The following is a 27,818-nucleotide window of genomic DNA, read 5'->3' as shown; positions in this document are numbered from 1 at the left end:
CAAAATCTGTGTCAGATTTAAAACACATGCTCCTGCAAGCTTCCATGTGGGTTGTGAAAAAAGTTAGGATCCAGAATTGGGTTCCAGCTTTTCTGTGGGTGCAAACATTGTTGGCCACACCACCTCTGTACAAAACAGCTAGAACCTGGGGCATAGGGTGAAGAGATTTTTTAAATTTACTGGACATGAAATGAATTTAAAGTGCTTTCTCAATGCAAGTGGAAAACATGTCCACCTCCTGATGATTTTTGGAGCATGAGGACATTTAAAAAATTTTTTTCATCTCTCTCTGTCTGCCTAAGATTGTGCAAAAACGTACCTTAACTAATTGAAGTTGTTTCATTGGATTTTGATCACAACTGATTATTTGTTCTTCCATGTGAAATCTTGGGATTTTGAACTTTCCTTCTGGAGAATGCCTTTTGAAACAGTTTTCTCTAGCTGCCTGATGTCAATTACTTGGTAATCAGTGAATATTAAAATGTTCAAAATGTACAGACAGTGGGCAATGGTGAATATTTTCATGATGTCTTATCTGCAATTGGTGCAAGACTCCAGTTATGAACATGGACCAGAGAAGGTAGGTGAGCTCAATTTTTAATATGATGCAAATTTTTTTATTGGCTTATATGGTGGACTTTCTTGTATCCTCCATTTGTTAATGAGTGTTCTGTTTCTTAGCCTTCCCTTGATTCTTGCCATGGATGTATGAAAATGCTGGGGGGTGTTTTGGAGATGTAAAAGACCATAAATGAATATTCTGGAATCTTTTCAACTGGGGAAGCTTCACCTCAATTGTATATGTGGATGACATAGTGATTTTTCTAATGAAGCACTGACTTATTTTTGTGAAACACATAAATTTGTGGGCCATTTATTTTCAGGTCATTTGTGAGCAGCAAATATTAGCTAATTTAGTTAGATAATTACTTCTGTCAGTGGAAGCCTATCTGCTTTCCACAGAAATTCTCTATCTGATTTTCCAAATTACCCATTGCCACTATCTAGAAAAATATTTTCTCAGAAGTTCATTTGGTGTTTTGCTCTTTGAAACATGTAAAATTCAACAGTAATTGAATCTTTGGTTCTATGAGCAAGCATTAGATAGAGCCCAATAGACTGAGAGTAATGCAAAAAAATTAACTGGGATGTTACTGACTGAGCAATATTTTACCTGTTTTTATGTATTTCATAGGTTATATTCTTTTTCAGCTTTTGACTTTGAAAATGATTCTGATATAATTGTTCTGACTGAAGTGGTGCTAAATCATTATGGATTTAGGAATTTCTGGTCATGAGCAGACAATGAAATGTGGGCTTGGGTCTTTATAGCTGTCATTAAGACATGCATTTTCACTAGGGGTGATAGTGCCCCCAACAGGGGAAATTGGACGTTGAGGCTGAAAAAGTCTTAATCTTGTTATGTATTAAGTACTGATAAACATACAGTACATGAACTGATATACATTATATCTATAAAGGGTGAACTCTGTGTAAGGGGCAGAGAGTTACCTTGTCCAGCAGTTTATACTTTTCTAACTTTCCAGATTCCAGATGCACATGGGAGAGGTCACAGTTATTCAGCTCCCCTTCATTGCCACCAGCCTGGATGTTGGATCTCAATGCCAGGTTACAGGTGAAAAGGAATCCAATTTTGAGCCTATGTAACAAGAGGGGGAAAAATCTGACTTGTTTGAAGCAAGTAAGACTTTTCAGGCTGTTCAGCTTTTGAAGTGCACAAAACTCAGGTTTAGATGTGCTGAGTTCATGGAGTTGCACTTTTTTCCCATTTCATTGCATGGAGTTTTAATATGTTTACATTGTACTTTGAAAACATCAATGTATTTGATGGGACAAGAAGAGACTAATTTGTTGGAATTAAGTACTGTTCTTGAGGCTGTTCGACTCTTTTAAAGAGCATAGGCAACAAGAATTCTTTAGGTGTCCTGGGCACAGTAAGGTTTTAAATGTTTTGAATTTACTGCTAATACATAAACTTATTTAATGGGGCAATGGAGGAAAGCAGTTGAATTTGCATGTGACAGAAAACATGTCCTTACACATGGAAAATGCAGCATTGTATACTTGGTAATATTAGTGGTTTCCTTCATATATATTAGAATTTCCTTTAAAAAATAAAGCTACATATACTCTGCTTATATCTACCCAATCCCCAGGCAAATTAAATATTTCTGTTGTGAAGGAAAGATTTCCTATATAATTAAACAGAAGTTTTGGTATACATGTGACTGAGTGGTGAGGAAGAGATAAGGAGATTTATCATATTGATTATAATATTTTTCCTTTCCCCCCAACTTTTTCTTGAGGCAATCTAAGAAGAAATATGTTTCTTAGTGTTAATGTTTCTCTTGTTTAGACTAAAAGTTAGTATGAAGGCATATTCAGGAGAGTAGTTGTTTGGACACTGGGCTATGAATTTATTTTTTGCTTTTTGAGATGAACATGTTTTATTTATTATAAGACATTTTCAGGGTCCTCCTCAGTAGTAGGTTCATGACAAGTTTCTTCTCTCCACCCTCCCCCATTGTTCTCACTTTGTTGCCTTGAACATTCTCCTGTTTTTTCAGCTTAGATTAGAGTTGCCTCTACTAGAGTTGTTCACGAGTCTGTGAACATTTTTTTTTCTGTAGCAACCATGCAAACAGCTACTAATATCTCAGACAATTGTGCTTCACACCAATTGAGTATAATAGACCCTAATTTCATTAGCCTTGCTACTTGTACCTAAGATAGCTATTTGGGGGAAGCAGTGCATGGAATTTGTGAATTGAGATAAACACGTTTGAAAATATCAACACAAATCTACTGTATATACTGTTTAACTGCTAAGTTTCTCAATCTAAGTAGAGCACATTTTCTTCTAGAAAAGGTTAACCCTTTTTTGCCTATTTTTGACTTGATACTATAATCAGATTAATCATCTAGATGTGGGATCTATTTCTGCATTTATTTTCTTCAGCTTTTTTATACAGGTAGGACAGTCATATAAAGTTGCACAGGTTGTGCACCGCACAATTCTAAGAAGCTCCGTCCACATAGACTCCCATCTGTATGTGACAATCTTGTGTACAATAGCATAGATACTCTGGGCATTTGGTAAATAAATACCTACAACCTCACTGTCCTGTCTTTCACATTGACCTTTTGGCCAGCACTATTTCTGGTTTATTTGACAAGCTACTAAGGGGAGAATTCCCCCATAAATCTTTTCAAAGTCACCGATGCAGATATATCAATAGAGTGATGAGTGAATGATCCCGGGTCATGGTAGGCTTTCCCAACTCTTTTCTGGCAAATTTTTTTCCTTTCTCCCCCACACTTACTTGTAGCCTCCTCTTTCTTAACTTCACTGGTGGAAAAATATTGCTGCGTGTTGAAGTCATTCAAATTCAGCATAAGACTGGAATAAGTCCAGTAGTTTACCTTCTCCCAAAACTGTTTATAAAGTGAATTGAATAACAAGAACTAAGGTGTACCTTCCATATTTAACTCCGGGAAGCAGACACGCCACACTTCCCTCCCTCTCCCCACCTCCAGAGTAATACACATGAAAGTCCGTTGACTTTGTTGGTAGTCATATGGGCCAATGAGGTCTTGTCTACTATTCTATCAGGCACAGCACTTGGCATAAAAGACATTTGAAATGTTTTCCATTAATTTCTTCTTCAAGTATAACCTTGCAATTGAATGTTTTGAATTACATGCTTCTATACACAGACCTAGTCTATCCTAGTTAGTCAATTTTAAATAGTGGTTGAAGCTTTTATATCACTATAGCATATTACTGGTATTCGGGATACCACCTGTATCTTATATCTTGAATATAGTGCTTCTTTGTATGACTTATTTTTTAATTTAAAAACCTGATTTGGACTTATAGATAAATCGTTAGGCCCCTAAGAACTCTAGAAAAAAATAACAATGAAGCTGAATATTGAACAACTTCCATTATGAAACTCCCCTTGGGACAGGTTTATAAATACAGTTGGTGAAATGAAAATATAGTATTTGGACATATGGATGTTTCCATGTAGAACTTAACATAGTAAGATCTGCAACTTCCAGATGCATTTATTATTGGCTAGAAGTACTAGAGAAGTAGGGACACGAATGGCAGTAAAATTGTTTGTGAACATATTTCTAAGCTTAACTTTCCTACCACTTGAGATTAGCAGAGCTGGCAGGAAACTATCATTGGGATGTCACTGAGTTGAAATGAGATGAGACATTTCTTCTCTGATTGCTTTTATAGTGGCAAGTTCACTATTCTCTTTTTTTTTTTTTTTGCCAGTAGTTCTTGTCTCTACCAAGGTATTAGCATATTATAAAAGCAAAGAAACGCTGAGGTTCCCCCTGTATCATGAAAACCTGAGTGGCTTCGATGTCCTAGTTCATAAAGGATCTCCCTTGCCTCTCAGAACTTTTCAGGATTCAACAATTCATTTTTGGTCGTGTACCTACTGTGTCTCGGCACTGACCTCAGTGCTGGGAATGCAGCAGGAAATAAGGCAATGTTTCAACTGTTATGGAACGTATATTCCAAGTGTGGTAGGTGGAGTCAGGCAATACATGAATCTATAACATATCAGGGGTGATAAGTACCATGAGAAAAACCAAACGGGGAGGAGATACAGACTAATGGGTGGGGTATACGCCTCTGATTTGGTTTCATTCATGCAGACTCCTAAAGGAAGTAAGGGAGGCAGAGGTCACTACTGTGCAATGGCCATGGTGAGTGCAGGGAGGTGACTCAGGCATTTGGGTATTAGCCAGGGTGAGTGTGACTGGAGTAGGGCAAGGAGAGGCCAGCACTCTAGTCTTTGAGGTTGAAGAAATAACCAGGGCAGATCATGCAGGGTATAGCTGTTTTTCTGTACAACTTTATAGCTACTGACATTGGACTTGTATATCATTCTCGTGCATCAGGAAATATTCTTCTTTTCATTTGTTTCCACCATTTAAAAATTTCAAAAATAATTCTTAACTCACAGTCCACACAAAAAGAGGATTCAGGCTAGATTTGGCCCACAGGTCAGAGTTCGCCAATTGTGATCTACATCATTACACTATTTTGTCTCCTTTATAGTATGTATCAGTACCTGACATTTTAAAAAAAGATTTTATTTTATTGTTACAAGGAAGGGAGGGAAAAAGAGAAGGAGAGAAACATTAATGTGTGGTTGCCTCTCGTGCGCCCCCTGCTAGGGACCTGGCCTGCAACCCAGGCATGTGCCCTGACTAGGAATTGAACCAGTGACCCTTTGGTTTGCAGGCCAGCGCTCAGTCCATTTTGCCATACCAGCCAGGGCCAGTACCTGACATTTTTATTTGCTTGTATCTAAGCTTACTGATTTGTTACCCTCCATTAGAATGAAAGCTCTTTGAAAACAGGGATTTGTCCTTGTCTTCTTTACTTTAGCGTTCCAATCACCTAGTGCAAAGCCTGGAATAGAGTGAATTCTAAAAAAAAGGTATTTGTGGGCTGACTAATGAACTGGGCTTCTACGATTTTGAGATACCAAGGTTATGAACTATTATGTTAAGTAGTCTCCAACACTTACACAGCATGGTTTGTCTGATTTCATTTTTTAAAATCCTAAAGCATTTTTTTATGAGGCAGTATACTCACTCTGGGCTATTTTCCTGTGAGGATTAGAGAGGATTTCAGTAAAGGTATCAAAGAACCCTCCAGTGTCCTTTCAGCCACAGCTATTCTATAAGGTGTTCACTTCTAGGAGCCAGTTATAGAAGGAAGTCACCTTAGCCCATCATTCTAGCTTGGCAGTCACAGAAGGTGAAATGGGCAAAGCAGCATCTGACCACACAACAGATCTGGTTAAAATATGCACATCTTGATGATCTCTTTCATCTTTGAGATTCTTGAGAAGTGCTGTCTATGTTTTCATCTTGTGAAGATGTGAACAATTATGGCAAAGTACTCTGGTCACTTTATCAGTCAGGCTAGGCCAGCATATTCTGCAATAACAAACAACCCCAAAACTTTAGGGCTCACAAACAAAGAGGTTTATTTATTGTTCCTACCACATGATCATCCTGGTTCATCCAGGATCAACTCCACGTCAGGATGAAACTGGCTGAGCATCCACATCTTGAATGTCATTAATCACCATGGCGGAAGGAAGGAGATCCCTGGAGAGTATCACCCTGGCAGTTAAATGCTCTGGCCTGGAATTGGCACTCATCACTTTTGGTCACAGCCCCTTGGCTCACCACCCCATCAAACACACAGGGCCTGGAAATGCAATCCTTCCATGTGTCCAGAAGATTGAAAGCTGGAAATACGTGGTGAACAGTATTAACGACTAACACATACAACTTGAGTCGCCTTTAAATGTTTCTGAACATACTTTTGAGATAGACATGGTTGGACACTGGGACAGAATCGCTGAAGGAAGACACTCAGAGTTATTTCTGCTGCTCAGGAGGCTCCTCCCTGAAAAAGGAAAACTGTACATTCAGTTCAGTAAACATTTGTGGAATGTCTTGCGTGTGCCAGGCACATGAGTGAAAGTGATATTTTTTACAAAGTAAAGAGGTCTTAGTTATTTGCATGTCTTAACAACAGCCAAAGAGTTCACTTTGACCTGTGGGAAGGATAGTTTTAATGCCAAAAACTTTAAGTAACTCTGTAACTTTTAATAATGAACCTATTTTTGTCATTCATTATTACCTAAATAATTATAACACTCACATGGAGAAAACAATTGGTTTCCTGAAATCTAGATTTGGCTAAAAGTGTTTCTGGAGAAAGTAAAATGACGCATTGAATATTCCTGTGGCAAATATTTCATTGTTGCATACTGTTTCACTTTGGAGAGAGGTAGGAAGAACGTAATTTTGGTTGAATTTATACCCTGAGTTCATCCTAAATAAAAGACTCCCCCCCCAAAGAACAGAGTGGGATGAAAAAGTAAAAACAGCCTCTGTAATGGTGTGTTGGTTCATAACTACACTGTTACAGCAAGACTCAGGATCATTGTGCGTCTTAGATAATGCAGAAGATGTTGATCAGGAAGAGAAGGAGAACCGTGGATGTTGACATGGGACTGATACATCTTTACGAAGAAAGGTGCAAGGGGGCAACACAGCAGGGCTGCCATGTACAAAGGATGAAGAGGTTTTTTCATAAAGATACTCTGCCCCTCCAATGGATTATGTTATACCTAGGTTGAAATAGGACTGTAAGAGTTAATTATTGCCGCAATAGTGGTGTGTAACAAACCAGTCCAAATTTCAGTGGCTTCAGACATCATAAATCTATTCTCACTTATGTTTCTGCGGGTTGGCTGGGAGTCAAGACTCAAGCTATAGGTTGAGTGTGTATCTGCCCCACATGTCTCTCCTCCTTGGAAAAGCGGGCTAGCACGGGCAGGTGCTTGAGGTGATGGTGGAACTGTAGGAGAACTGTGCAATCATAACTACATTTCAGTCCTCTCCTTGTATCATGTCTTGTAACATCCTATTGCTCAAAGCAAGTCACATGTCTCAGCATCAGTGGGGATGAGAAATAAGACTCCTTCCTTGGTGGGCAGAGATGTGGGAGAGGCACTGAAATTGTTTTTAACAATAACCAAATTACCATAAAGGTTTTGGGTTGTTTCCTTAGACATTGGGCCCTTTATCTTTGAGATCAGTGATAAAGATCTCAACTCAGGAATATATACTCTTGGGGTTATTCAGAGATCCTTAGAGTTTTGCCACTCAAACCCATCCCACAATGCATCAAATGGGAACAAAGGCATTTGAATAGAGCACAGACTTAAAACATGTAAAGTGGGGCATAGCTATCTCCCCAAGTGCTAGACAACATGACTGGGGAGAAAACCACCAATAGTAATCAAATTGTTGGTTGTGAAGGTTTCAGGCATCTTAGCCCTCTAGTATCCCTTCAAATACCCAGACAGCCATTCAAACACACTCATACAAATGCATACACACATGAGCATACACACACACACACACTTTCCCTGCATTTGTAGTTCCTTTCCTTAGTCTAATTAAGTACCCTGGGTTCCTCACATATGTGCATTTAAATATAGAACTGCATAAGTAAAAGAGCTGCCAGTAACATGAAGCACCCTGCACCCCTACCAAATGGCCAGGTTCCTGGATTTCGGAGAAGCAGGACCAGGCCTTTTGCTGGTTCCAGTTGAGTATCTGAAGTAGCGGTAGCCACAGCAGTCATTATTAACAACTGCCCACAGTCGGTATCTCTGTACTGTTAGGTACCATCTATTATGAGTAAGACCAGACCCTAATAAAACAGAGGTTTAAGTGGGTAATTTTTTCTTCATCGTCTATAAAGATATACATAAAGCCTGAGCAGATACTTTAGAATTGGCCTTTTATCTGAAAATACCCCCAAGAAATGTTTTGTTTTGTTTTTTAAAGAAAAGAAAAAATGTGCTCTTGATTTACCCTGGAGAAGTTTTTCTCCTTTTACTTTTTATTTACTCTGATTGGAATTGTCCCGTCTTGCTCTTTTCCAACCTACCTCTCTGGTTACTAAGGAAAATCAAGGGCCATCACACAGACCTGTAAACCTCAGCATGGGCCCAGATGCCCTGCCCCTTGAGAAAGGGAAAAAGGAAAGGAACTTTATTGAGTGCCTATTCTATATGTGACTATTTCCCACGTATAACCTCATATAATCTCCACATCAGCTCTATGAGGTGAGTATTATTAACATTGCCAGCTCTAAATAAGGAAACCAAGGCTTAAGGGTGTTAAAAAATTAACCCTAAGTCAAAGAGCTAAAAAGGATCAGTGTCTGGATTCAAAACCAGCTTAGTTTTTTTAAGTTACTATATAGTAAAATCAACATTCCATTTTGATATGCAGTTCTATGAATTTTACCACATGTATAGATTTGTGTGATCACCACCACAATCAGAATAGAGAAAAATTTCATTTATGCTACCTTTTTATCATCACACCCTCCCCCAACCTCTGGCAACCAGTGATCTGTTTTCCATCACTATTGTTTTGGGTTTTTTGAGACTGTTGTAAATGGAATCATACAGCATGTAACCTTTTGAGATTGGCATCTTTCATTCCCGATGCCTTTGAGAGCCATTCAAGTTGCTACATGTACCTCACTTTGTTCCTTTTTATTGCTGAGTGGTGGTACATGAGGTGGATTCAGCTCCGTCAGCTTGCTTAACCATTCACCTGTTAAATGACACATGGGTTGTTTCCAAACTATAAACATTCATGCAAAGGGTTTTTTTCTGTGAAAATAAGTCCTCATTTATCAAGGGTAAATTCCCAGAAGTGGCACTCCTGGGTCATATGTTGACTGTATATTGAACTTTATAAGAAACTGCTAACACATTTTCCAGAGTGCTATGGCCGGTTTTAAACACTCAAATCCATGCCCCCACCCCGTCCAATCAGTTGTCTCTCCAGGGGACAGAGGGGTTTATTGTATCAGGCAAAGCTTCCTTTCAGGAGATGTTATTTCCACATGGGAGTTGCAAAGTCACTAAAGTTCAACTTGGACTCACAAGTTTAACATAGCGAACAGGTTCCTTAACACGTAGAAGAGTGAGAAAGGGCAAAAGAGACAGGGGCAGTTATCTGTGGAGAAGAGCTGGGGACCTGATGGTGGAACCTGGACCCCACCCAGGGAAGATTTGGTAGCTTTGGCTAAGCCTTAAATATCAAGTTAAAAATGTAATGCAAAAATGCTCTTCCAGTGAAGTGAAAGTTGCTAGGAGATGGAGGGAAGAGGAACTATTTATGCTGCAACCTGACCCACCTCCCTAAACCCACTGCAAAGAATTGTGCCTCCAGAGCACACTTGTAAATCCCTGAGCAAATCTAGGGAAAGTGATGTGAAATGTGTGCCCTCCATACTTCACCCGGAAGCTTCTGGATTTTTCAAATATACAAACACTATTTACCCCATCCCCTTATGAGCAAACTTCCTGAAGACATTGCCAACACAATTTGACAAAATAACATCAGCAGTTTGTAAAATGCTTGGGAACATAACCTCAGAGCCACTGTTCTCAAGAGGTCCAGTGAGGAGCTTTGCAAAGCTGGTCTCCTTTTCCACATCTAGAACAGGAGGGTTCTTAAGAGCACGGGACTGGAAAGGCTCAAGAAAAGCTCAGAGCCAGGATCTGAACCTAGTCATGTACTCCAAGCCATGCTCCTTCAACCTGACATCTATGTTTCTATTCTCATTTATAGATCCTTTCAAATATTTTATAGACCACCTTGTAAAAGGATTATAATTTACACTTCCCTCTTGAATTCCAATAGGTTAAAGCAGTACTTGTTATTTTTAAATCTATTTTTGACAAATGGGTTGTTTTGGCTTCTTGGGAAGTTGAGCAGCAATTATCTGGGATGGCCTCACGTGAGGCAGCTGACCTCCTTGTGCTATTTAGCCTGGAAAACAATATTGTTGGTCTTCAATCTTGAAAAAGTCATACAGGTTGGGAACTGGTCCACAAACAACTGATCAGGTGACTTGAGTTAAGAAAACACTTAGAAAGTCCAGTTCACCAAGATACTCATGCAAATATTTTGAATCTAAGGTACAAGTCAAAGGGGTTTAAGGAATAAGACTATTTCTCAACATTCATCTACAATTTTGTCCTTACTAAATGGATTTGTATGTAGCTCAGGCACTCACCCAGGTCTTTGAGCCAGCATGCACCATCCCCAAAGTTGGTGCTTCTCCTTCAAATTGCCTGGGAAGACTTCTTTAAGTAAACTTTTTATTTTGAAGTAATTTTAGATTTACAGAAAAATTACAAAGATAGTATACAGAATTCCTGTACATCTCACCCAGCTTCCCATAAGACTTGTTAATGCACAGGAAATTTAAAAAAATCTGATGGCAAAGCTGCAGTTCAGACTCAGAAACTGAGACTCTCTGAGGATAAGATCCAAGCATCAGTGTTTCTTTGAAGCTCCTTCCCAGGTAGGTTCAAGGTGAAGCCAAGGCTGAGAACTTGTGCTACAAAACCTTACTTCTCAAAGGATGGTCTTCCAACTAAGAGCTTCACGATCACCTGGGAGCTTGTTAGAAAAACAACATCCTAGGTCTCACCCTAAACCTACTGCACATAATCTGTATTTTTATAAGATCACCAGGTAATTAGGATTCATGTCCAGTTTTGAGAAGCAGTAGTCTATACAAAAGATTAAACACATCACACAAATCTGGGCCCAATCACTATTTGTCAAATTCATGTGTGTATTATTCATAAATTCTTTCACCAGATATTTATTAAGTATTTATTATGTGAAAATATGAACCAGACATATGTCTGCCCTCACAGAGACCACAGTTTAGTAAGCAGAATGCAATTTGTTCATAAATAATATCATTTATAATATCACTTCTTCCATCATAGAATACTTGATGGAAGAAGTGATACTTGATTTGGACTTAGAAGGAGGACACCTGGAAATACTTAAAAGATAAGCGATGTAGTTTGAAAAAATGAATAACCTCGGGGTTAACTTGTCTATAGCAATTTGTTTATTCATGCATTTGATGCATATTTATTTAGCTCTTACTATTGCCATGTGAATAAGACACATCTTGGTTGGTGTTCCAGTGGCCCTTACAACCCAGTGGGGAAGACAAACACTAAACAAGTAAATTATTCATCAGTGTTAGTGTTGGTAAGCACTGGAAAGAAGGAGAGGGTGCTAGGAATCCATGTGACAGAAGAATCAGACCTAGCCAGGGATGGGAGTTGTAGGAGAGGTTTCCCTAAGAAAATAACCCCTGGCTGAGAAAGGTTTAGCTACACAGAGATTGGAGGGCATTCCAAGTAGAGGGAACAGCATGGACTAGGGCCAAAGCAAGTAGAAATAAACAAAAGAGAAAATCAATGTAAGTGGATGTTCAGTAACATTTCACTGTTCAACTGTCCAGTGTTTTACATTGTCTATTTAACTGGATACAAGTAGCATGGCCTACAAGCTTCCAATCCTCCTTCTTGTTTGTTTTAAACAACTATATTGCCATACAATTTACATACTGTGAAATTTCCTCATTCACTTGTTTTAAGTACATCAATTATTTTAGCAAACTTACTAGTTGTGCAGCCATCATCCATATACGATCCTCTGTGCCCTTTTACAATGAACACTCATTCTTACTCCCAGCCCCAGGCATCCAATAATCTATTTTTTGTCTCTTGGGTAATACCTAGGAATAGAATTGGCTGGTCATGTGGTAAACTTATGTTTAACTTTTTAAAGAACTGCTGAACTCCTTTTCAAAATGATGGCACCATTTTACAAACTTATCAGCAATGTCTGAGGGTTCCCATTGCTCCACATCCCTGGAAACACTTGGTATTGTTAGGATTTTTGCCTATAATCATCCTAGTAGAGGTGAAGTGGTAACTCATTGCAGCAATCTCTCTTCCTAAGTTTATTTGCCAGTCCCTCTACTTTTAAACCTTCTCTGTGCCCAACCAAAAGGAACCCTCTACACTGTTTTTCAGTGAAGCTCCTTGATATCCCCAAATCATGCCCTTGTTTATTCTTTTGAATGTTACTTAACTAGATATTCAGGGGAAAGGGGAAAAGGGTTGGAAATTTAGAATTCAAATAGTAAGATAGAGAAGGCCTTTGATTTCCCCAAGACATGGACACGTCCACATTGCTCATACAAACCCAGACACCATACCTTTCCAGATATCTTGCCTGTGATCTTAGTCATGGAGACACGCACGCTTCCTCGGAGGAGAATGCTATGTGAACTTAGAAATTAACAGAAGGAAAAATGGCTACCCTTCCTATTACACCGCAGAAAGCAGTTTACACTTAAATAATGATAAAATCCTGTTACAAAGACTTTAAGCCTCACAATTTAGAAACCTGATTGTGGTAACCAAGACATCGAAGAATGATTTATTATTTAGGAGTGAAATTGCTAACAGTCTTGGATTAATTATCCAAAAAAAGATGCTGCTGGAATAAAAAGCAGAGATCTGGTAACCTTGTTTTACTTCCTCCCTCTTGCTGACTGTGTTTTAATTATTTTAGTTTTGATTAGCACTTCCATTAGAAAATAGGAAGAAATTGTGAACAACTTATTTGGCAAAGGTTTAGTCGTTGAAATCATTGAAATCGATGGTTTAAATGTGTAGTTGGGACTACAACACTTTTTAATTGTATTTTTTGTCCTGTCCAAGCATATAACAAAGTTAATTATACAAAAATCAACCAGTGCAGAAACCCTGTTGAAAACAAACCACCATTCTTGACTCTTTGTGAATGTATGCCCCCAATGAATTAGTTGTCAGGTTTCTGCTTATGTTGAATTGTTAGTACTTCCACTTATAATAGCAAAATAACTACCTGCAATTTCTCAGTTCTTTCAAGCTAGGTTTTAAATTATGAGGCTTAAAGTGTGCTTAAATATCTCTGAGTTTAAGTAAACATTACATTTTTTATGATGACGCAAGTCACACGAACCATTCAATACCTTTAATTAAATCCAGAGATTCAATATTTTCTCCTGAGTTCTCACAGTTAGATAGTTTAAAATTATTTCTGATATTGAATTGGAACCCACAAGAACTGGGAAGCTATCTACATTACTCTGTAGTTATGGATGGCATTGAATGAAATTTGTCTTAGTAAGTAAAAATCCTTTCAATATAGTACTATTTTTAAAAACATTTTAAAACCTACCTCATTGGTTTCTTTATTTTCATATGGAAACAGTGTTGTAACAAAATTTTATTTTGAAGATTGAATTGAATATGAAATAGTTATGCTGCCCAACCAGAAGAAGCAATGAAAGATCAGGCGAGACTGTTGACAAATGAGCCTTAATGGAGAGAGAATCACTGAATTTCAGAGCTGCTAGATACACTAGCCATTATTGTTTCTTCTCCACATCTTTTTAGATGAAGAAGCTGTAAAATGCTGCTTAAATTCTATGCCTATTCCACAAACCCTACCTATGCTCTTCAAGTTTCCTCCTCCTGTCACTCATAGAAAACAGCCTTGATTCAAATTCACAGATAAGTGAAAAATCATAGGTCCCAAGCAGTCCTGCTATCTACAAACTCGTGTCATTCTCTGCAAGCCTCCTGTTTCAGAGGCTGACCCTCTCATCCATTCATCCTACATCCACTTAATCCCTGGAACCTCTGTCAAACCAATCCCTCTAGGTCCCTCTTTCTCTCTCCTGCATATGCGTTCAGTTTCATCCCCTCTCTTGGCCCTTTCCCTCAGCTCATAAACATATTAGATATCCTCCCACCTTTATTAAAAACATGCATATGCAAACATACATTCCCATCTGAACTTTATCAGACAAAGCAACACTTTGGTAACTTGCTTTTACACCAGTATTTTGTCTTGTTTTGTTTTTTTAAGCAGTCAATGTTAGAACGGTCTGAACAGCAGATTAGGGCGGCTTCTGGTTTGGAAGAACTGCTACAAATCACTCACTTCGAGGACTGGAAGCTGTGGAGATGCCGACTGAAGCTGAAAACTTTTGCTAGCCCAGACACTCGCTCAGCATCCCATCGGTCCACCAGGTTTGCGGCAACTTTCTATGACATTGAAACATTAAAAGGTAGGTATGTGTATGGAGACCAATTCTTGCTCTTTCTCAGATAGTCAAAACTGCACCAACCTCTTCCAAAAGTTTGAGCAGGGAAGCAAGCATGTGTTAGAGAGAGGAACAGGGTGTCTTTGATTCCATAGCTTTGGAGAATCCTGGTTTCCTATATCTGCTCTGCAGAGAAATGTGTTCAACATGATTGAGGGATAAAAAAATTAACACAAAAGAACACTTCAGGATATAGAAGTATATTTAACGCAAAGACATGAGGGCAGCCCTGGTTGGTATGGCTCAGTGCATTGAGCGCTGGCCTGCAAATCACAGGGTCGTGGGTTTGATTCCCAGTCAGGGCACATGCCTGAGTTCCGGGCCAGGTCCCAAGTAGGGGATGTGTGAGAGGCAACCACACATGGATGTTTCCCTCCTTCTTTTTCTCCCTCCCTTCTCCTCTCTCTAAAAATAAATAAATAAAATCTTTAAAAGATGTGAGGGCAAAACAAACCCAGAAAGAAGGTGCTTAATAGAAAAAAATCGTTGAGTTTACTTACGAAATAACCTGGGTATTCATCAATAAGGAGCATTCTACTGCTATACATACATGGATAAAAACTAATAGCTTAGCTATAGCTTTTTTTTTTTTTTGTTTCTCCAACATTCTGCGAATTTTTTTTTAATGAAAAGTAGAAGCTGGAAGCTGAGTTGTGATAATGCTGTGTTCTTTAAGCAGAAGTTTTCTCTGTCTCTTCTAGTAGAAAAGTTCACATATATGGGAATTTAGAATTCTAGGGAGAGACCGAACACATTTTTGAAGATGGTATAAAAATAGAAAGAGTTTATCTATTGCTGCATAACACTCACCCTACAACTTAGCTGCTTATAAGAATGTTTTGGGTTTTTTTAAATCTCACAGTTTCTGTGGGTCATAAGTGCACACATAGCCTAGATGGGCGTCTCTCCTTCTGAGCCTCTCCAGAGGCTACAGTCAAGGTGGCACCTTGGGCCACAGGTAGCATCTCAAGGTGCAACTGGTGCAGGAGATGTCTTCAAATTTACTTAGTGGTTGTTGGCAGGGCTCGGTTCCTCACAGGCTGTTGGACTGAGCACACCTTCCATCCTTTCAAACCTTTCCAATATGACAGCTCGCTTCAAAAAAGCCTGCAAGTCAAGAAAGCAAGAGAAAGAGAAAGTGCCAGCAAGAGACAGAGACAGAAATCAGCCTCTTTTAACCTAATCATGGAAGTAACATCCCATCACTTGCTGTATTCTCTTCTAAGAATCAAGTCACTAAGTGCAGCCCATGCGCAGAGGAGGTGATTACACACGTGTGTGAACACCAGGAGGTGGGCATCCCTGGGGGTCAGTTTAGAAGCTGCCAACCATAGGAGGTTTTTACCACCTCCCTCAACATGGAATAAATAAAAGAATGTCTTTAAATGTTGTCTTTATCATAAAGTTGAATCATTTCCCAAAACATCCATAGAAAGGCTATACAACATTAAGTATCAAAGTGTCAAGTCCAATCTAAAAATAAACTATGAGAGAAAAGCAAGCACTATTTTATGAGGGTGTATGTAATCTTTTTATTCCCAGAGGCTTGTCTCTTTTTCTTGTTTTTCTCAAATTTGCTAAAAGAGGCCAGAATACTGTTCCTTCCATCAAAAGGAACTGGTTTATTTCAGCATTTTAGGTAAACAGGAATATCAGACACTTGCAAATGAGAAAACTCTCACCTGAGGAAAGATTAGTTCCACTTAAATTTCCATTTGTGTGTTTGCCACGTTTGAATCTTACCATAGATACTTAAGCAACTAACAAAAATGTATTCCTCAATGGTGCTAAAACCTATCCACTCCTGGCTTCAGGTAGAAGAAACGCTATTCAGCTGTATCATGTAAATTGCTTAATAAATGACACTTACATGTTCATTTCTTTACATGTTTCCATTTACTTCCTTATTAGCCAGCTTCTCCAGTTGTACCCAATGTGGTTATATACAGGATATGGTGTTCTTCAGCAAAGAAAAAAATATATATTCTACAAAGATAAAAGATTGTGTAAGTGGGAAGGAACACAAATTTTGTTTTTCAATTTTCTGAATCTTTGGTTAAAGCACCGACAAAAAATATCCATTTAGTAAAATAAACAAGCACTGCAAATGTGAAAGCAACTGTGTCCAGCATAACCCTGGCTCACCTTGGCATGTCAGGGCCGTTTCTTCTACTGGCCCCAATGAGCTTCCTCTCTGCAGTTATAGATGAGGAATGGCAAAGAACCCAGTGCAGCCCTAGAGAGACGTGCGTGGAGGTCGCTAGCGAGCTGGGGAGTAGCACCAACAGGTTCTTCAAGCCTCCCTGTGTGAACGTGTTCCGGTGTGGCGGCTGTTGCAATGAAGAAAGCGTTATCTGCATGAACACAAGCACCTCGTATGTTTCCAAACAGGTATGAGGACGTCAGCAAGCATGCCCTCTGCCAAGCCCTGCTAATGATGGTGTTGACAGCTGCAGCTAAGCTTGTTGCCACGCACTGTGCTAAGTGCTTTATGTGCCTCATCTCATTTAGTCCCTGAAACAAGCTAAAAGGGTGTCTTATCCTCCTTTATAGATGAAAAAGTGTCTTATCCTCCTTTATAAATGAGAAAACTGAGGCTCAGAGAAGTAACTTATGGCAGAGCTGGGCTTCAAATCCAGGTCTGTAAGAACCCAGAGCCTAAATTTTTATCAGTTATTGTCTCTCTGGTGCTATAATGTCAAGAATTAGAAAATCATATGGAAGTTACCAGAACAGATATTAAAAGGAATGAAGACAGCTGCACTGTCTTGTGTATTAGTCAGGTTCTGTGTTGTTCAAATGGAGTGATAGAGAAGAGTTTAATGAAGGGGGTGGGCTGGGTTAGGGTAAAGTAGGAAAGACTGATGCAGTACCCAGAGCTAGCAAAAGGGGGAGCTGTTCCCACCCTTAGACTGATGAGGTAAGGGGATGGAGCAGTTACGGGACCCACAGAGAAGGTGGTGAAGAGGGCGGCAGGACTAGCTGGAGTAATGGCGGCCACTGTCAACCCTTAACCTGGCAAGGAGTTGGAGGAGGGGGTGGAGGAGGCAGGCGGACCCACAGGTATCCGCAGAGGCCAGCATCCTGGGACACAGAGCCCAGTAGGGAAGAAAAGAGAGAGGATGGCCTCTCTGCAGGGGCAAATGGAGAATGCGTAGCACAAAGGACCTTTGAAAATAATTTTGCAGTCTCCATGAAAGAAATAATTCTTCCTCTCCATCTTATAGAGTCCTTTTTGTTCATTAGATAAGTCTTTCTTTTTATTGCTACCATATTGTTGTAAAATAAAATAATTATTGCATAAGAGAGCGATAATAACAAACTTAGGAAAACATACTGGTAAAAAAACATTTAGGAAAAAAAGCTGTCAAACTACATTCCTTTTGATTCGATGTTGCAAAATCCTCATGCATGTTGATATATTTATTTAATTATCACATTTGCCTATACAGTTTATTTCTCTGTATACATATGCACTATATATAATAGCAGTACAATAAAATTACATATGCACCAATTATATCCATATTAGGTAATTATCTTAATTGGATGTAAAGAATGGAATGCTGATTTGTTTGGCAATAAGTTAATTTATCCTTAATTTTGTTCCCCAAATCCCCTAAAATATCCCTTAAACTGTAGAGTTTCTTTTATTAAATTCTTTTAGAGAATCTTGGAAGTTGTAAATTCTAACCTTTACAATTTGACAATCAGGTCAAAAATAACATAAGTGTGGCTAAGCACCAACTGTCAGTAGAAACAAAGCACGTATAATGTAAAATGCTTTAGTTCATGGCCATGTTGTTCCCTAGAGCATAGCTGAGAAATTCTGCGAGAAGATAAAGTTTATGCAAAGTAAACACTCTAAAAACACTCTCTTACTTATCATGGAAGTTCCATTACATATTGAGAGGTCAGAATAAACACGACTTTAATGGATTGTTTCTACTTAATAGATCGTCAAGTACTTCATTTTGACTGCTCTACTCAACAAATGATTAGTTTTAAAGAATGTACTTAAGTGTATGTGTGCAGCAGTTTTTCTTTCCAACTACGCATACTTGAACATTAAAAAAACTACCTCTCATCCCAAAGTTATGTATTATTTGATGAAATACATCTTAGAAACAAAGGGAATAAATGAATACTCTATATAACAAGGACTTCATGGAATGGTGATTGAATGGATAGAGCATTAAAATCAAGTTTGAATTCATCTATATACAATAGAAACACTCTAGAAACAAAGTAATTGACATTTTTCTAAATTCTACTTGCCAAGATCCCATTTTGCTCCTTCTGGTCATAGCAATTTCGTTCCAAAAAGTAATAAGGTACATTCTTAAGAGTATTACCTCTGGCTCTAGAGTAGACTGCCTGGGTTCAAATTCCCACTCTTTCAGTCAATGGTTATGTAGCCTGAGGCAAGTTATAGAACCTCTCTGCACATGTTTTTTCACCTGTACAGGGAGAGGGGGGTGAGGGTAATAAGAAACATACCCTGTGATGTTATTGTAAGGGGTAAATGAATTAATATAACAATGCTTAGCATATAGAAACATAGAAAGAATGACATTCATGTTACCTATAATTAAGTGGTTGAGTATGATAATCATGTATCAGTTATTACTATTTTATGCTGCATATTAAATATACTATTAAATATTCTCAGGGGCTTCAAAACCCAAAAACTTATTCTCACTCATGTATCTGAGATTTAGTTAGTTTAGAGTGGACTCCATTGGGCTTGACTCCAAGCTACAGGTTGAATCCAGGCCTGTTCCCTGTGTCTCTAATTCCTTGGACCAGTAAGCCTGGCAGATCATGCTCGTCTCATGGCTACAGCATACACATGCAAAAATTAGCCCCACAAAGCATGTGCACTTCAAGTTTGTAGTTGTGTCATGTCTGCTACCATCCTGTTGACAAAAGCAAGTCACATGGCCAACTCCTAAGTCAAAGAACAAGAAGCTATATTCCTTCAACAGAGGCAGTATGAGAAGGGTAAGTAAATTTTTGTGAACAATAATCTACTCACCATGGTTTCAAAGAAACTTCATACGTATAATTTTATTTATCCTTACTATTTACACTCAAATTTAAAGCAGGAGCAGGGACTAACAGTGCCATTTCAAAAGGCTACCAGTGACACAGAAAAATTATGAGATTTAACCTTAAATACTTGGTAAGGGTAGATAAGCCTCCCAGTCTCGTGACTCTCAGCCCAGCATTCATTCCACCATGTCAGTCTTTATCTTTATTAGTTCTATTCTGGATGGAAAACTTTGCTAAAGTCACTACCATAAAGGACAAAGACAAAAGTGTAGACTGTGGACACTATTCTTTTAAAAGTATATGTATTATGGTTATTTTTCTCTACTCTAGCTCTTTGAAATATCAGTGCCTTTGACATCAGTACCTGAATTAGTGCCTGTTAAAGTTGCCAACCATACAGGTTGTAAGTGCTTGTCAATGGCTCCCAGCCATCCATACCCCATTATCAGAAGATCCATCCAGGTCCCAGAAGAAGATCGGTAAGCATTTCTTGTATTTGATTAATACTTGTTCTTGCCTTTGCCAAAGCTGTGTGTGTGTGTGGAATTCTTCATTAATTATAGTCATCATTTTCTCTTCATGATCCTCCTCTTTTAGCTTCTAATCCAGATTTACTGGTAATAACTGTTTGGCAAATACATTTTTTATTAGCTGTTAGATGTATGTTGCAGTAAGACCAAATAATTCAGCGGTTATGAACTCAGCATGTCTGCTTATGGACACCTTTGTTCTTAATACATATACTCTAATGCAGTTGTAAAACATTATTCCAGCCTTAAGTTTGGCAGATGTTCCCTTCTTCCAGAGCAAACATTAAATAAAACTCACTCTGGCCTGTTTATGCATTTCAGTCTGAAAATGATAGGTGGGGAAAAGGTTCCTGGAGTCCTTGAGGAGTGGCAAAGCTCTCTGCAACTGAGTTTGGTGATTTTTCTAACCCTTCCTGTTGAGATTACCAAATGGAAAATTCTTATTTTAAATGAAAATGATTTAAACGTAATTTGGCCTTGAAATTTTCTTAAGAGTATTTTGTGATTCTTTATGGCACCCTGAAGTGCTCTGAAATCAAAGGTAAGAATCATTGGTCTGGAAAAAAAAAACATTGGGAAACAAAAGTCAAATTATGAACACTGAATAAAAGCATAAAATAACTAAGTTGGATATTTAGATCTTGCAAAAGTAAAGCAGTAAATGCATATGTGAGTGGCAAGTGATGGAGTGAGCTGGTGGTTATATGTTAGTTGACACTAAGCCAAGAAGATACCTCTACCTCCCTTTAGCAGAAAAGAAAGCTCATATATAAGGATTATTTATTCCACAAGATGTTCTTGCTGTCCTGGCCAATGTTCTTATCTCTATTTTAAGGAAGATAGTGCTTAGGAGCTATGTTAGAACAATATTTACTTTTGGTAAATAAGCTCTGTTGACAGCTAATTTGCATCATTTTAACACCAATCTTCTTTAAAAGATTATAACTAACCAAAGTTACAGTTTCATTTCCAAAGTTTTCTAAATACAATATTTGTAATTATAGAATTGCTAATAACATGCAGTTCATAAATGTGAATTAAGCTCTTTAAAACTCTTAACTATTCTTGACTCAGTAATTTATTCCACATTTTTAAAAAAATGTTCCAAAGGTATGATGCCTTTGAAAGCTTTTAAATCTGGTTTATTTCTTTTCCTAGCTGTTCCCATTCCAAGAAACTCTGTCCTATTGACATGCTATGGGATAGCAACAAATGTAAATGTGTCTTACAAGAGGAGAATCCACTTGCTGGAATGGAAGGTAATGATAGTACTATTATTACTATAATAATAGTAATAATAGAAATTACAGCAATAGCAACTAACATTTGTTGAGTGCTTCCTATGACCAGGCAATGTTGTAAGTCTTTTATATGTACTAACTCATTATATCCTCACAATGATTCTTCAATGTACTATTATTATCCCCTTTTTTTTTACAATTACAAAGTAGACATACCATGATGTCTAGTAATTTTCTAAAGGTCACACAGCTAAAAGTGGTAGAAGCAGTGAGATTCCAGAATCCTCTGTGCTATTATTATATAGTAAGCCCTCCAATGAATCATCTGCTTTTTAATATTAAAGAAAATCCCAGAGCAATTAGAGCATCCCAAAACACTGAATTTGAAAGGGTATGGTAACCTTTAATGAAACACTTAATCAACCATGTTTTACTAATTTATTTGTATAAAAGTCTTACCAGAATATAGAGTAATTTTGGATTTCTGGGTTTCTTTTAACTATCATGTAAAAAAAATCTCAATAATTTGAAAAAAGGAGGAATGAGAGGAATCTTTTTCTGAAACTAGGGCAATCTAAAAGCAAAACACAGCTCTTGGGCTAAGGGGAGTTGGGAACCAAATGAGATAGGCAACCATCACTGCTCATAACTCACAATGCTATAATTTTTGGTGATGAACATTTGGCTGAAAATGAATGCACTTTTATTCTCCAGAGAACTTGATATGATTCCACTGGAAAAAAATTGCAAGGAATCATTCCATTTGAACCTTGCTTGTTTAAAATATGATTTGCAAGCAAGACTAGTAAGGATTCAACTCTAAGGAATCAGACCCTAGAAACCATAAGTGATATCCTACTTCCTATATTTCTGTCTCTCACCATGAAAGCTCAACCATGTTTTGAGGGAAACTTAATGTTCATGTAGTTTAAATGCTCATGAAGATCTTGAATGCTATCTACATCCTTCCCATCAAGTGTTCAGCCATCCTCTGCTAGACTCTACATCAGTCATGGGGAAAGTCACCACCCACTGAGACAACCCAGTTAGTCTGGCCACATTCCTGTTGCTAGTAAACTATATTGAACCTAAATCTCTCTCTTCCATGAGCAGTAATGTCCAATGAAATTACCATGAGAGTCACATATATAACTTACATTTTCTAGTACTTGCATTAAAAAAGGTCAAAAGAAATGGGTGAAATGAATTTTCATATATTTTATTTAATCCATCATTTCAAAAATTGTATCATTTTAACATGCTTGCAATCAATATAAATTTTATTAATGAGATATCCTCAATTTTTGTGCTAAGTCTTTGAACTCCAGTGTACATTTTATACTTACAGCACATTTCAATTTGTACTTGCCATTTCATGCTCAATGTAGTGTGTATTACCATGTTGGACAGTCCAACTCTAGAACATCAACATGTTAGTTCAGATTTTATCCTACTGGCTCATGTAAAAGAAACTTTGTATTTTATATTCCTCAAGATAGCCACAACTTCAATAATTTACTTGGAAGAATTCCATCAGTTTATTGATAAAAAATGATAAATGGAACAAGACTAGGAACAGAACACATTAGTATTCCATCATCAACCTCCCTAGGATTAAAATCAATATATAATACTTCATAGTATCACCCTTAGCTAGTCGCTGCCCCACTCAGTTCTCCTACATCCCGTCTCTGTTACTTTTAACTTGTCTAGAGGGACTGAAACCGGCCTCTGCCAACCACCTTGCTAAGTTGGGCGAACACCTAGTGGGCTGTGTTTCCCTAAACCTTCTTAAGAATGGAGTTGGTGAGGCCCGCAGTGTTCTGAGTGAGTCTCTACTGCCACCTTGTGATCCATGCAAATCTTTACATGCTTCTTCACTGTGCTTTAACAATCTATTCTCGTCTTGCCCCTAAGTGACATTTGCCTCACTGGCATATGGCTTACAAAGCTTATCTTTTTCCTCTTCACACAATTCTAAATAAAATTGCACCATATCTAGGCTCCCAACACCAATTTTACATGATCCCTCAAAGACCATTAATCACAGAGCAGTTAAAACTATGAGACTGCATGTCATGAGATTGCCATTTTGATATATCATTAATGGTTTGATATTGGCGAGAACATATGGTTTAACCCAATGTCTTGGAATGTTAGATCGGATTCTTCAGTCTCCATACATCATCTGGATTCAGAATCCTTTTATTATACTAAATAAATTAAACAAACATTAATCAAGTGCCTATTTTGTGCCAGAGCAATGAGACCTAGTCCCTATAACCCTTAGGACTTTTTAAATTAATGGAAGGAACAGAGAAATAAACAGAAAAGTATAATCAGTATTAAAAAAGATAAGATGGAAATATGCACATGGCAATGGCACTTGGTTAAACTTGCAGAATTGGGGAAAGATATTGGGGGAAAGAATTAGTAGCAGAGGGAAGTACAAGGCCAAAGGCATGGGTCTGAGAGACCCTGGCATATCATGAGAACAAAAAGTACTATAATTAATACGAATGGGACATAGACTATATGGCGGGGGGGAGAGAAGGAGAGAGAGAGGTGAGTATGGTTCATTTCAGTTCATAGAGGGTCTTGTATGTCCTGGTGTGAAAATTGGCTTTTATTTTGAAAGAGAGGGGAACATTTTAAGGTACATAAAGCAGTAGTGAAGTTATTATATTTGCATTTGGTAACCTCATGGAGAATGGAAAGGGTAAAACTTGTGCTGGCAAATGAGTGACAGTCATCTACACAAAAAAGACAAGGTACTGACTGAATTGAGGCAGTGGTAGTGGTGATGGAAAAGAAAGAACAAATTCAGTGAGGCAGAACTGGGTGGCTATGGTGATTAGGCTCAATATGGCAGATGAGTCAAGAGTGATGGGACCATTCTTTAAATCAGGTAAACTGAAGAGAAGCAGATTTGGGGAAGAAACCAAACGTGTACTTTGCTCCCAAACCTTCAGGAATGCTAAGATGACATAGTCAAGTTATTCCAGTGTTTCTCTCATTGTTTGCAATGAATTTTAACTTGATTATTAGAATTGGATATGGAGTAGTAGTTACCCAATTGTTTTGTACACTTTCTAGAAGTGCCAGTCAGCTAAGTGTGTCAAAAACTTCTTAGGCCCTCCTCTCTCAGCTGAACATATCCCTCAGCAGATATCTATGGAATCCAAGTTCATTATCACCATTGTATCTTTTTTAAAAAAAATATTTCCTCACCCTAGGACATGTTTTTTTAATTGATTTTAAAGAGGAAGGGAGAGAAACATCAATGAGCTGCCTCCCGTGCATGCTCCAATTGGGGATCAAACCTGCAACCTAGATATGTGCCCTGACAGGGAATTAAACCCACAGCCTTTTTAGTGTATGGGATGATGCTCCAACCAACTGAGCGAGTTGGCCAGGGTTTACTGTTGTATCTTTTATATCAGTGTTCTGATCTGTGATGAGAAAATACATCACTGTTTCTACCCAGTCTAGAAGGTCTGAGGTGCGTTTCTACAGTGCCAATACTTCTGTTCCTCTCTCCTTTTAACCTCCACCTAAAAACTTGGAAGGACAAGACTCGTAATCCTTAAACATCCTATATTTTATTACTTATTTTTGGTTGCAAAAATTTACATTTTTAATAAGTCACCAACCTAAAAATCTCTAACAATTATTACCATGAATATTCAGTTTACAACATTTCTATCACAATCTAAAAGAACACATGAATTCTGTATTTGTATTGTGAAATCAGAGGTGAATCTCCTTTACTGTGCAAAGGTTAGGGGCAAAAATCTACAAGAAAGGAGATCTTGTTAATCCAAGTTATCTGAGAGTGATATAAAGTATACACTTTGGGCATCATGTTATTCATGCTACAGCTATGTGACCAACACCTACCTGTTTCTGTTTAGACCGCTCTCACCTTCAGGAACTGGCTCTCTGTGGACCGCACATGAAGTTTGATGAAGATCGTTGTGAGTGTGTGTGTAAAACGCCCTGTCCCAGAGATCTCATCCAGCACCCAGAAAACTGCAGTTGCATCGAGTGCAGAGAGAGTATGGAAAGCTGCTGCCGGAAGCACAAGGTATTTCACCCAGACACCTGCAGGTGAATGGCTTTTTCACTTTCCCCTTAACTTGACTCATTGACATTAAATGACATTTAATGTAAATGCCATTTTGATTCCGTGGGATTCCTTAGTACACCATTTTTCTTTTCAGTGCCCAACCCCCTTTTTGATTGTAAAGCAGAGATTTGGCAACTAAGGAATAAGCAAGTGTATGTAGAGTGATGATTAATAAAGAAATCAAGAAAATCCTGCTTGTTATTATTGGCTTATGAATCTTTAGGCAAAACTAGATTGCTGAGATGTAAACAATTATCTGTGGGAGTTTCAGATCAGCAGACTCTTTGCTTCAACTTCTCTCTCAAAATATGTTCGTATGTGTTTGGGTTTTTCTTTTTCTTTGAGGAAGGGGATGTCAATGAACTTATGTAGCAAAAAATGTCGCGATGACTAGAACAGTTAGAAGTTACCAAATGTACTTTAATAGATTTGGAATCCATGTGGGATAACTATTCAGGATTTTACATAGACATTTTAAATACATATCTGGAAAATTTACTTTGAAAGCTTAATTAAACCAGAACAGAATTATTCCTTTGAATATAGTCCTGGATTCTGAATTCTCATGTTTTTTTTTCTTCTGCAACAGCTGTGAGGATGGATGCCCCTTTCACACCAGAATGTGTACAAATGTAAAACCAGCCTGTGCAAAGCCTTGCCGCTTTCCAAAGGAAAAAAGGCCTACCCATGGGCTCCATAGTCAAGAAGATCCCTGATTCAGCTTTGTTCCCAAGTTCCCCACCCCTGTCATTTTAAACAGCATGCCGCTTTGCCAAGTTGCTGTCACGTTTTTTTCCCCCAAGGTGTTGGAAAAAATTCATTTCACATAGTCCAGGTGAGTCCAGACCAACCTTCCATTGAACACCGGCTGAGGATTCCCTGGTTCACTGACAGATGTCTTCTAACTGAAGGTGCCTCTGCACACCAAGGAGTGGAGGAGACGGAGCCTGTGTAACCCTTTTTGCTTGTTTGGTAAATGTCATCATGGAATGACAAGTGCCATGTGACTGATTACTCACAGCAGATGAGGAGGTTCGAATAATCTCTGAGTCCTTTGCTCATTGCAACTCTCTTGTGAATTATTCTAATTCTTTCTTATGCAGATTTTCATTTGTATGATCAGCACTGATTTTCTGATTACTCTCCAGCTTGTAGTTTTCAGTTTACCGAACTCCTGTCTGTTGTTTTATATTTAAGTGTATTTAAAGAAAATAAACACCGTTATTCAAGCCATAGAATTTTGTTACTTAATATGCTTCCACTATAAATTTTATGCTAAAGAAAAACCTCTTTTGAAAACAGAAAAGGCTCTGGATGGTGTAGCTCGTTGGGTTGAGCATCAGCCTGCAAACCAAAAGGTCACCGGTTCAATTCCCAGTCAGGGCACATGCCTGAGTTGTGGGCCAGGTCTCCAGTAGGGAGCGTGCAAGAGGCAACTGATCAATGTTTCCATCCCTCTCTTTCTTCCTTCTCCTCTCTCTAAAAATAAATAAATAAAATCTTTAAAAAATGAGAGAGAGAAAGAGAGAGAAAGGAATTTAGAACTGGGGAGTGTGGGGAGAGACAGGAGCACAGCAAAACAACACCAGTTTTTGAAAACCCAAGGAGTTACTCTCAGAAGGTTTAGATGCTAAACAAGGTTAAATAAATGTGACCCGAGAATCAGCTGGAAACCAATCTTTCCTTTGAGAGTCCGTTTAACTTGATTTGACCCTCACTCCATGGCAAAGGAGAGTATACTGAAGCCCCTGACATCTTTGGATCTGTCCTAAAACCAATTCAAACCATGTTTTGGTTAGTGGCTCTATCTTCCTAATTGCCATTTAGATGGAGCTATTATCAAGAATTCTGAGCTAGGACAAAACTGTTTGAGATCTGGCTTTGTACTTTTATTGATAAAAACCCTTCCCTCTGTTTCCTCCTCAACCCACAATAACCACTAAGAGATTTGCACTTGGATTCTGAGGCTGGGTCTGACCTGGGGTGGGGCTAGTCCTCAGGGGGGAGGTGGGGTAACTAGCCTATCGCCTTATTAGAATTCACTGGTCATTGTACAGGGATATTTGTCATACTAATAGCTTTGGTATGTGGGCTGATATTTCTCAACTTGTTTCAAAATAAAAATATGTAAAAATCCCCCAAGAGCTTAAAGCAAATACAATAAATGCCAGTGATGTATGATATCCCTAATTATCTAAGCCACAAGACCAGAAAAT

The 27,818-nt window shown here is 38.3% G+C and overlaps 1 protein-coding gene across 1 annotated transcript; it reads left to right on the top strand.

Moving 5' to 3' along the window:
* The first annotated feature begins 20 nt into the window (after positions 1-20).
* Positions 21-26,618, top strand: VEGFD (vascular endothelial growth factor D). The gene is made up of 8 exons (XM_054581187.1): positions 21-580; positions 5,680-5,688; positions 14,410-14,611; positions 16,848-17,038; positions 20,033-20,181; positions 21,391-21,491; positions 25,388-25,583; positions 26,192-26,618. Exons 1-8 carry the CDS (start codon positions 482-484, stop codon positions 26,316-26,318), a joined length of 1,074 nt encoding a protein of 357 aa, XP_054437162.1. The 5' UTR covers positions 21-481; the 3' UTR covers positions 26,319-26,618.
* Positions 26,619-27,818: the final 1,200 nt, after the last annotated feature.

This window comes from Pteronotus mesoamericanus, unplaced genomic scaffold, assembly GCF_021234165.1.
Source record: "Pteronotus mesoamericanus isolate MK-2021 breed Mesoamerican mustached bat unplaced genomic scaffold, CSHL_Meso_final contig_65, whole genome shotgun sequence".
Taxonomy (NCBI): Eukaryota; Metazoa; Chordata; class Mammalia; order Chiroptera; family Mormoopidae; genus Pteronotus; species Pteronotus mesoamericanus.
Note: the sequence above shows the minus strand (reverse complement) of the source record. Positions and strands in the feature narration are given on the sequence as shown.

Coding starts and splice junctions, on each gene's coding strand:
- VEGFD (XM_054581187.1), top strand. CDS start 482: ATGTTCAAAATGTACAGACAGTGGGCAATGGTGAATATTTTCATGATG. Junction 20,182..21,390: donor CAGGTCCCAGAAGAAGATCG/GTAAGCATTTCT, acceptor TTCTTTTCCTAG/CTGTTCCCATTCCAAGAAAC. Junction 25,584..26,191: donor TTTCACCCAGACACCTGCAG/GTGAATGGCTTT, acceptor CTTCTGCAACAG/CTGTGAGGATGGATGCCCCT.